The 12,060-nt window shown below is 33.2% G+C and overlaps 1 protein-coding gene across 1 annotated transcript in view; it reads left to right on the forward strand.

Annotated features, from left to right (window-relative positions):
* The window catches only part of LOC148947499 (obg-like ATPase 1), a 105,095-nt gene that overhangs the window by 72,684 nt on the left and 20,351 nt on the right, over positions 1-12,060 (forward strand). The window contains exon 8 of the mRNA XM_089095283.1: positions 9,706-9,943. Within this exon, the coding sequence (XP_088951409.1) occupies positions 9,706-9,943 (238 nt within the window). The remainder of the gene's footprint in view (positions 1-9,705; positions 9,944-12,060) is intronic.

Below are 12,060 nucleotides of genomic sequence, written 5' to 3' on the forward strand. Positions count from 1 at the left end.
TCCTTTTTTGATAAATTTAATGAGAGTTCCATATGTTTTTATTTGCGCTACGTAATCACGTTGAGTATCACGATAATTTTGGCGATTGGTAATTATACCAATTTATTACCAATTATCGTTTGATAATTGATAATTTTAAACAATCATAAAACATTTTTTCTTATATATTAATTTTTATTTTACCATGTCCTCTTTCTGTTTTTTTATTCGCACTATATAGTCAATTTTGGTACTTTTGCAATTTGGATAATTGGTAGTTATGCTAATCAAATACCAATATCCAATCGGTAATTGATAATTTTGAATAATCATGATTTTGTTTTAACTTATATAAGTTTGTTATCTGATTTAATTAAAACGTTATCTTTCATTTTTTTCAAATAAATTTTTAATGATATTCTCTTTTTCTTTTTTCATTTGCATTCGGCATTTTGGTAATTTGGGTAATTGGTAATTATACTAATTAAATATTAATATGCAATTGGTATTTCATAATTTTGAGCAATCATGAAACTATTCTTATTATATATCAGTTTATTCACTGGTTTTGGTAAAATGTTATTCCTGTTTTTTTTTTGTTTTTTTTTAATTTGAATGAGATATCCTCTTTCTATGTTTTATTTGCGCTATGTAGTCATTTTTGATATTATTGTTACGCTATTCAATAGGAGTCACGATTTGTAAGTGTAAGTCTTTTAGTTTCCCATAATCCCGTTCTATTGCCGTTTCACAGAGTTGAGCATTCATGTCTTCTGGCTATTTTTCATTCTTGATTACTTAACTAAGGAAGAAATAGAAGAAAAACACTAAATTTGGTTTTATAGTGCTACTATTCAAAATTGAATCACTTGACTTCTTTTAAACTATTTTTTCCTTAAAGAAATAATGATTTAATAATAAAATAAAGATAAATACTGATATAATCCTTAAAGATATTCAAGTTAATAATTATTAATTATTTAACCTTAATTATTGTAACCTTAAAGATATAATAATGATTTGTTTCATCGTCAAATCGTCAAAGTGACGAAAACCTCGTCACTTTCATTATTTTTACTGTAAACACGCCCTTTTAACCCATAATTTAATGTTAAAATGTCTTGAAAATGTTTACGATATATCAGCTTTTGTCTAATTCTTATGGAATGTCTGCCTTCTATTTTTGTCTGAAATTTTAGTATTTATGAACTATTTGTTTTTGATTTTTTTTTTCAACTTTTTTGAACGCACGTAATATTTATTTTTGTAATTCCGTATTATATGGTACACATTCGAGAATTTGAATCACGAAGATGAGACAATAACCGGTTTTCACATTCTTTATTCCAGACAATTAGCTTCGGCTCGGTGGAAAACTACATTGTAGCTATATTTTAATTAAATATTTAGTTGCTATTTTGGTTAGGTTAGGTATTTAATATAATGGGTTCTGTGCGGACGCCCTACCATAATTCTTTGTTGTAGTTTTCATAATTTTGTTGCTAAAGTATTGTATTTTCATCATATTTTTTTTTATTTCATTACCATTCACCGAACTTCACTTCTCGAGTGTGTACAATATAATACGGAAGTACTTTTATTTTATTTCAATTAAATTTTATTTTATTATTTATTTATAAACTAGCTTGTTTTTCGATTTTTGCAGAATATTACCCTTTCATTTGATGTCAAGAATTTTGTAAATTTTTTTTAATGTCTTTTTTTTCAGTCTGTTTTAAGCTTTTTCTTAATATTTTTTTCGAAAACTTATGAAAACTATTGTATAACATATGATGACACTATTGATGGAGTGCCACTCCATTGTGGAGTGCCACTCCATGAAGGATGCCACTCCATTGTGGAGTGGCATCTTTTTAGTTTTGTCTGCGATTTTTTTAATGTTTGTTTTTCATTTTTTTTCCCAATTTTTTCTTAATATTTTTGAAAAAATAATTGGTAGAAAACATTTATGATATGTTGCAAATTATCTGATCTTATATTATTTACGATGTCGTCCGATCTTAGCTGATTGTTGGCCTTCCATTTTTGTCTGATATTTTAGTTTCTATGAAATATCCGTTTCCCAATCTTTTTCTTTAACTTTTTAAAGTTTAAAAACTTCTTTTTTTTAAAACCAAATTTAGTCATTTCGATTATTGGTGCTGTAGTTATTGAATACTGGTCACGATGTGGAAGCATAATTTTTTTTCATAATCAAGTCCTTTAACTGTTGCTACGAGTTAAGTTCTCAATATTCACAGCAGTTGTTCAGATTTTGATTATTAAACTGAGGAAGCAATAGAAGAAAAGTAGTATATTCAGGTTTATAGTGCTACTATAGAAAATCGAATCAGGTGGGTTCTATTTTGAAAGCTATTTCTTTATAAAGGTCAATTGTTTTTAGTTTCACAAAAAAAAATATGATGATTAAATAATAGTATGACTAGACACTTTTGATGGTGTTTGTTATACCTTTTATGAGCAGATTTTTTTCTAAAAACTTTTTGAAACGAGTCGCTTATGCAGAATATAAAGCTCAACCGACAAATACGGAATTGTTGGTTTCTTGTGGGCTACGGTCAGCTAGCTAGGGTTGAATGATCTTGCCTGTAGTTTTTCAGCCTAGTAAGTACCGTAAAGCACTGGCTTTATATTTTGTGGCTTACCGCCATATCGGTGAGTATAGGAGAATCCTTTCCCATTCTAATGTAATGAATGGGTAGAATCATGCAAAGAATGTTTTAGGGAAAGCTTTATTGATAAAAACAATTGGAAAGGAATAATGAGTAAGAAACATTTTGGAGAAATTCAGAAAGTTGAGGAAATTCCCTAGATTAGGACTGCACCATGGAGCTCTTTTTTGCAGGTTTTTTTAATGGAAGGAATTTACGTATATTATTGAAATTGTTAAGTACTGTTGCTTATTGCTTTGGTTGTTTGTCACGGCCCATGTTGACGGTGTTCTGACAGTTTACCACAAAACCATTTTGTCATCGCTTTTTTTGTCATTAATATTCCAGTCATTGCTAAAAGGGTTATTAATAAAAAAGTGTATTGTTTTTTTTTTCTGTCATCGGACAAATTGCCATTGTTTTTGTTGATTTGTTGTTTTTTCCGTCATTGGATAAAGTGTCATTTTCTTTTTTTTCATTTTAAAAAGTGTCTTCGTTTTTTTTATGTCATCGAGCTCTGACTGAATCGGGGAGGACTGAACCATAGAGCTCTTTTTTGTAGGTTTATTATGGAAGGAATTTACGTATATTCATAGTTGTATTTTGATAGTGTTAAGTGCTGTCACTTATTGCTTTGGTCGTTTATCACGGCCCTGGTCGACAGTGTCCAGACAGTTTGCCACAAAGCTATTTTGCCATCGCTTTTTTGTGTCATTAATATTCCAGTCATTGCCGAAAGTGTTATTAAAAAAAGTGTACGTTTTTTTTCCGTCATCGGACAAATTGCCATTGTTTTTGTTGATTTGTTGTTTTTTCCGTCATTGGATAGTGTCATTTTCTTTTTTTTCATTTTAAAAAGTGTCTTCGTTTTTTTTCTGTCATCGAGCTCTGACTGAATCGGGCGAGGACTGAACCATAGAGCTCTTTTTTGCAGGTTTATTATGGAAGAAATTTACGTATATTCATAGTTGTATTTTGATAGTGTTAAGTGCTGTCACTTATTGCTTTGGTCGTTTATCACGGCCCTGGTCGACAGTGTCCAGACAGTTTGCCACAAAGCTATTTTGCCATCGCTTTTTTGTGTCATTAATATTCCAGTCATTGCCGAAAGTGTTATTAAAAAAAGTGTACGTTTTTTTTCCGTCATCGGACAAATTGCCATTGTTTTTGTTGATTTGTTGTTTTTTCCGTCATTGGATAAAGTGTCATTTTCTTTTTTTTCATTTTAAAAAGTGTCTTCGTTTTTTTTCTGTCATCGAGCTCTGACTGAATCGGGCGAGGACTGAACCATAGAGCTCTTTTTTGCAGGTTTATTATGGAAGAAATTTACGTATATTCATAGTTGTATTTTGATAGTGTTAAGTGCTGTCACTTATTGCTTTGGTCGTTTATCACGGCCCTGGTCGACAGTGTCCAGACAGTTTGTCACAAAACTATTTTGCCATCGCTTTTTTGTGTCATTAATATTCCATTCATTGCCGAAAGTGTTATTAAAAAAAGTGTACGTTTTTTTTCCGTCATCGGACAAAGTGCCATTGTTTTTGTTGATTTTATGTTTTTTTCTGTCATTGGATAGTGTCATTTTTTTTGTCATTGTAAAAAGTGTCATCGTTTTGTTCTGTCACCGGACAAAGTGTCATTGTTCTCTTCTGTCATTAAAAAAATAAGATCGTTTCTTATGTCATTGCAGAAGTGCTATTGTTTTTTCTTCTTCTATCATTGCAAAAAGGTTCATATCGCTTTTTCTGTCATCGCAATATTCAGGAGCTTACAGAGAAACAGACGGCCAGGGCCAGTTCCAAATCAGAAATCTTACGTGCCAACCTTTCTCTGGAAAATTGGAGCTTTTACGACTTCTCTTTTTCTATATATTATTTCTTTTACTTCTTTTTTTATTTCTTTTTCACTTCTTTACTTCTGCTTTTCGTACTTCTTTTTCTATTATTTTTTTGTTTCTTTAAATTTGTGCCTCACTAAGATATATTGATATATGTCATATTTGTGGCTAAAATCGAAATTTGTAACTAATAACATATATTAATCATATTAAATATATTTGTGTGTTTTATTTAAATCTCTTATTGATTCAATCATACCTTTAAGTCATGTCTAATCATTGGAAAAGAACTGTCAATCTTTAATTTCGTTGTGTAAAAATAATGACACTTTTGGCGATAACAAAAAAAAAAAAAAATTGATGCCTTGTCTCATGACAAAAAAAAACGATGACACTTTGCGCAATGATGAAAAAACAAACTGACAATGACACTTGTCCAATGACAAAAAAAAACAGTAATACTTCTTGTGATGATACTTTCAGTCATTTTGTGATGACCTGAAAACCAGTGACTCAACAAGCAATGGCAAGATGTTTTTGTGGCAAAGTGTTATAGAACCTTGTTGGCTTGTGGGCAGATAAGCTATTTTCATTATTATCATTATCAAATCTTTGGTCGCTATTTTAGAAACTCTGCTGTCGTCAGAGAATTATTTCTCATTTTTAACATTATTTCTCATTTTTTTTCTCATTTCATTATTACTTCATTTCATCATTTCATCATTTTCTTATTATTTCTCATTATTTCTCATTAGAATTATTTCTCATTAATAAAATGATCAACCTTTCAGCTGGTAAAAACATAATTCTCAAGAAAACCAGCTTTCAAGTTGCAAGGGGTCAGAAAACTAGCTTTTTTCTATTCTTGACATCGACAAATACCTTTAAAAAACCTGTAACAGGTACGTACGAGGGGAGGGGACGTCTTATTATTAGAGTGATATTTCTTTTTATATCATCAATCTCCACCTTACCAGGGTTAAAAAAAAAACAAAGGTTCGGCGACACGTAATGGCATAGAAGCTAGAGGCAGACCAAGATAGAAGAAACCGAACGAGTCGGAGTGGATAGTGGTTATGACAGGGTATTGGATTTCTACATGAATAAGGTCATCAATGCCTATAATACTTTTGAAAATTAAAAATCTGGACTAGATAAATCATTGGAAGAAAAAAAAGTTTTTGTCCCTTCACCTGGGTACTTAAAAGAAACAAAGGGTCGACGATATGTCTTTCATAATGACAAAACACAAGCCAAGGCAAAGAAGATGTTTTTGTCCCACCACTTGGACAATAAAAGAAACAAAAGTTCGGTAATATGTCTTTCGTACTGACAAATTAGAAGGCAAGGCAAAAGGTAAAGGTCCAAAAAAATGTAATTTTAAAAAGGAACCACTTCTAATTTAAGGTCCATTTGGACGTCATGACATCAAGAAAAGGCTCAACTTCCCGGTTTCACCAAAATCCCCCCCCCCCTTCCCCGAAATTTTTGTCTGTTCATACAATAGTAGCAAAATTACATAGCCTACAGGCAAATTTTTTTATAGCCATTCTTAACTTTTTTGTATCATCCCCCCCCCCGAACAAAAAACCTGGATACTGCCCTGTTCATTTTGTGTAATTTATTTTCTAATTTAAAATAATTATTCATTTTCTGGGAATATTGCAAACCTCGCTAATTACATGCATTAATAAATTTGTGAAAGCAGTTTTCTGTCGAGTGTCCAGCCATACCACTATTTTTTATGAACGAAAATTACAGCTTTCAATTCCTATTCTTTAGTTTTCTGCATTCAACAATGAATTTAAGACACGCCCCCTGGTGGGGGCCACCTTAGAAAGCAAGATGTTGAAAGGATGTACTGTTTGTATGATAATAGATTGTACAAACGATGCAGGAGGATAAGTTGTGGGGGAGTTTTGGAGGACAATGTGCTTTAAGCTGCTTCTTGAATGTGGGCGGGATGATGACTTATTGTTTTGGAAATCATGTATGGTTGGTTTATTTTAAGAACAAATAAATAACGACAAGGGGAGGTGGCTATGTTGGTCATCACACATTCTTGTTTTTTTTTTTTTTTTTGTTTTTTTTTAAAGTGAGGAACACTTATTATCATTTATATGTGTTTTCAAAAGCGGATATAGAGCAAACTCTTGGGGAGGGGGGAGTGTGACAAGGGTGCAAATAATTGACCAAATTGACAAGTTTATTTAAAAAACAGAGTGATAAAAACATGGAATAAGGGCGCCAAAAAAATGTTGGGGGGCACCCTCCCTGGCCCCCCTTGATCTGCCTGTGTGTGTTTTGTCTCTACTGAAAAAAAGTGGCAAATGTACTTTCGAATAGGCGATAATAAGAAGATGATTTCACATAAATATGAATAACATGCTATGACAAATATGAAAAAAAATGACAAATAAAAAATGTTTTGTTTAGTACGCTATAAATTGGGAAGCACTTCATATAATAATTGAGAAGTACTCGATTTTAAAACCTACTGTTTAGCATGCTTTAAATTAAGAATAAAAAAACGAATTCTGTTGGATATTCTACACGATATATTCTACCTGTATTTTGGAGTATATGTAGGATATTCCAGAATCCCTTCCTTTCTTTATTCTTTTTTTTTTGTCTTGCTCCCCTTTTGGCCGCCTGATTCTACATCTGGGGAGAATTTTCCGGAGGGTAATTGTCTGTGGGGGGAATCAGTGGGACAACATATGGGGCATTATAATAAAAATAGTCATTAGTATATTGAATTGCCGACTAAAATTCTATTCGGGAAGGTTAATTTGTTACATTTCGTTCAAATTAAGCAGAAAGGTAAAAATAGATAATGTTCAGTTTCAGACTTCTTGGAAATTTTATTGGACGGTGTAGAAAATTGCAAATACTCTCGCAACTTTAATTAGATGTCTTTGTTTAATCCAGTTAGTGTTTTCAACTAAACATTCGGTATTTTGGATATTTAAGTAAAGCAAAAGAAGAAAATCATGCTTAATCGATAAACATAACAAATTGAGGAAATTTTATTCCCTACTATGTCCCAACAAGATGCTACCATGTCCCACCGGTGGACAGTGGCGAATACAGGATTTTCTAGGGCGCAAAATAGGTTTATCCGGTAAACTTGCGTTAGGAGCAAGTTTAATTAACACAAAATTCCGTTAATTAAGTAAATTACACTACTTTAGACTATGTTGGGGGGGGGCACTCGCCCCTTCCCTGGATCCGCCACTGCCGGTGGAGTATTTGCATAATGTCTGGAATTACTGCTAAAATATTATTTAGACGCTAACCAGTGTTGCCATGAGTATTTATCACTGCAATTTTAGGACCGTAAAAACAAAATGAGTCTATAAAAATGTTCCTGAGAAAATATGGTACCGCTCATTAGTATAATGCTTGGTTCTCACGCAAGGGACAATTTGCAATCCCCATGCGTTTTTTGTACTAAGCTACGGAAATACTGCCATATTAGCAAAACTCTTTCGCAGCGCTGCACATTTTTGTCTGCCAATCAGTGTTGATATTTCTCCATTTTTTATATAATCAAATTTAAAAAATAGGTTTTTCAACTGAAAGTAAGGAGGAGCATCGAAAGTAAAACGAAAAGAAATTATTCCGTATCTGAGGTAGGCTGCCTCTACCCTTTGCTCTTTACGCTAAAGTTCGACATTTTCCCAATTCTTTAAGTTGGTCTGTGAACCACAAGAGTCATTGAATTAGAGTAAGAAGCTAAATAAAAGTTCAAATATGGATGAAATCTTTTATTAGACAGTTATAATTCACAAAAAATACTGGACATTTTGGTCACATGTGCAGTGACCGTCATCAGTAGAAATACTAAAAAAAAACGATTAAGACGAATCATATACATACAAAATAACATATTGTTTACATATTGTTTAATTACCTTAATTACCAAATTTGTTTAATTACCAAAATTACATATTGTTTAATTACCTACGTCAACAAGAAGCTTTTATAAAGTGCTGAACAACTTTAAAATAACGACTGAGAGGCGGGAGAGGGGACAGTCCCCCTTATATGTGGAATTATTTCTGTTAGTTTTAAGTTTCAAGGTTGTTCTTATTTCTTAATTTAATTTTTGATCTTTTTTCAAATCATGCCCCCCCCCACCTCCACACCGGTTTGAAATTTAAAGTGAATCAACTTAATTCAATCAAGCATTAAGATAAAAAATCTTTATATTTACCATTTACGTTATATGGACTTAGACTACGTGATTTTTCAGGAACGAATGCGCCACCGTGTGGCATTGCTTTCTCAGCAACTTGAAAGATCAACATATAGTTTTTCGGTACCATAAATCGATTGGTTATCTTTAAATTGTCGATATATGGCAACTTTGACCCTCTTTTGGCCAAAATCATAATTTGGTACTATAAAATGTTGTTTCCCGTGGCAGAATCTTTTTGGTCACTGAAAAAGAACACTGGGACTTTCGATTTCCATTCGAATGAGCCCTCCCGCGGTCTTTTATTTGCATTAGTTCGATATGGTAACCCCTAGAGAAAAAAACAACAGCGACAAAACGAATTTGTGATGTTTCTTCTGGGGGAAAAAATGCGAAGTTCTATATTTTTGTGGATGGAAGCTTGAGACGTCTAGAGAAGGTTCGCTGATATGCAGAATGTGACGCTGTGAGTCTCACTAAGATCGCTTGACTTTTTGTGGGCGTTCTCCCTTTTTTCGAGAATCAGGCAAATTTTCTCAGGATAATAGCTGTCGGTGGGTATTATCAAATTTGATAGATTCATATATTTGGTATGAACATAAAAAGTCAACTTTCTGATGTATTAATTGTTATCAAAATTCCCTTTTTTAATATTTCGGTTACTATTGGGCAGAGTAGCTCCTTACTTACAGTTCGTTACTACAAACTGTTTGATCAGGCTGCGTTATACAAAAGTTTGCTTTGTTTAGTATTACATTTAATGTTAAAAACAAGCGAAAATTTCTTAAAACTTGATTGCGAATTTTTGTCCAAATTGGTGAGAAACAAGCAAAATAGAAAATATTTTTAGATATGATTAAACAACCCAAGTTGAACAAGAGGGCAGGGGAAAAAATGTTAGAAGATTGTCAAAATGCCCAAAAATACACTGCATCGAGCAATGTATTTTATTGCAATGAGCAGTCAACTTAATATGGCCAGTGTTGCCGTACATTTAACTGTTATGGTTATTTTAGGCTACTAAAAATAAAGGAATGGATTGATAAGAATGATCCTGGTGCAATTATGGTGCCATTTTCTGGTGTACTGGAAAACAAACTCATGGATATGGACGATGAAGCTAAGAAAGCTTTTTTTGAAGAGAATAAAACTAGCAGCGCCTTAGACAAGATCATCGTATTAGGTTATAAGGCTCTGCAACTCCAGTATTTCTTCACTGCTGGTCATGATGAAGTCAAAGCTTGGACTATTCAGGTAACTCCAGCTCTAATATAATTAATATAGTAATTAATTAATTAATATAATATTGATTCATTAATGATCTAATTAAGTAATGATTAATTGACATGATATGATTCATATGGTGCAATTGAATTGATAAAATAAGAATGATTAATTAAGAACGGTATTGATACAAAATGGAACAAGCTATTAAGCCCTCCAAATAGCACCCCACCAAAAAAAATCCAGAGAATTATCCATTAAGCAAAATCCAGTGTCAATGCTAGGCTGTGATTTCCTTGAGGTGTGTTTCTCCTCAAGATCACCCTGCAGCGTTATTTGCAGTCACGGCTCTCTAGGTAAATTTATAAAAGTTCGAACCCATCGCCAATATGAGGCAAAGCAGACAGAGTTCTCCTTTCGGGAATAGGGACGGTAAAAGGAGCTTAAAATATAGTTGACACCTCATCCTATCGGACAATACTGGAACAGTTCCATTCTTTTACACTCAACCTAGCCTTATCCGTGGCAATTATCGAAGGATGAAGGATTACAGATTGTCAAAAATTGTGGTTTTTGACAATCCATCTGCGGTCAAAGGAAAAAGGAAAAGGAAAAAGGTCACAAGCAAGGTTTTAAGGGAACTTCATGGAAGGGGCTAAAGAGTGAAGCTTCGAACAGATCGGAGTGTAGGAGGAGCTTGTGCAGCTCTATTTTCCTCAGGCGGCTTAGTGCTGCAATAATCGTTTCTATTAGTAGCAGTATATTTATGACAAATTTAAAGATTAATAACAAAAATTAAAATATAAATATACTGTGGGCGACGAAAATTTTCTAGATTGTACATTCAGATTCATCGTGGAAGTTGAATTTGACATCCAAACAAAGTTTACAATTGATCAACGACAATATCTTTGCTCGCGAGGTTTTTGCGCTATTTCTCCCATGCCATCACCAAAGTTTTTTTTAAAGTATTTGAAGCAGGCTAATTTTGTTATTTAGGTGTTCGATTCGTTTTACGTTGTTTATTTTTTACGTTTGATACGTTTTTACATTTTACGTTTGATACGGTTGATACATTACCTTGTTTCCTGTTAGATACGTGGTAGCTGTTTATCTGTTCAAACAATAAATATATTGAATATTTTAAAAAGGTAGTTTTTAGAGCCAAAAACTGTGTTTTCAAGTGTGATTTCGTAAGGCCCCTGTAAAGAAGCTCAAGCCCGTATTCAGGGGGGGGGGAGGGGGTCCGACTTTTCCCTCCCCACGAGAATGTTTGTCCGACTGGTAAAAAAATAAAAATGAATATAAACAAACTTTCGATTCGTTTTTTTTATATTTTTTCTAAATTCCCCCCCCCCCCCGAAAAAATTCTGGATACGACCCTCAAGAAGCTTAAGAGTTATTCGATATGAGATGAGTTATGATTGATTTTATTCTGAAGGGGCTGAGGTGAGGATAAAACGGCTTTCACACTGCGTACCTAATTTTTTATGCTAAGTAGTTGAGGTACGTTACGTAAAGTATCAACTTTCACACATAAGCTGGTGCTTTCAAACTAGACTAACGTAAAAATCCATAAAATCATCATATCCATCGTTTAAAATCATCACAATCATTATAAGCACTCTGATCAAAGATGTGGAATGTGGAATCTCCTCTGTAAGGAGAATATCTCCCTTAACAGAGCTTCCTCAGAGTAATTTGCAACAACTCAATAAATATAGGTCTCGCATCATTTATGGATACTAACATTTAACAAATGCAGGGTAAGTCAATAAGTATGAATAGCTCATAAGGGAGGAAAGAGAGGTTGAAGAAAGGATAAGGGAACCTCCCTCTGTAAGCATAATATAACTGAGCTTCCTTAGAGTAGATATTTGCAACAACTCAATAAATAGAGGTCTCTCAGCATTTATGGATACTAACATTTAACTAATGCAGGGTAAGGCAATAAGTATGAATAACTCATAAGGGAGGAAAGAGAGGTTGAAGAGAGGATAAGGGAGCCTCCCTCTGTAAGAATAATATCTCCCTTAACTGAGCTTCCTGAGAATATATATTTGCTTAAACCCAATAAGTATATAACCTGCAGAGTTGCAGTCCATACGCATGAGCAAGGGGATATCCAGGATTTTTGTTCAGGTGGG

This window comes from Artemia sp. Qi Xiang Cuo, chromosome 10 (genome assembly GCF_049724085.1).
Source record: "Artemia sp. Qi Xiang Cuo chromosome 10, ASM4972408v1, whole genome shotgun sequence".
NCBI classification, from domain to species: Eukaryota; Metazoa; Arthropoda; class Branchiopoda; order Anostraca; family Artemiidae; genus Artemia; species Artemia sp. Qi Xiang Cuo.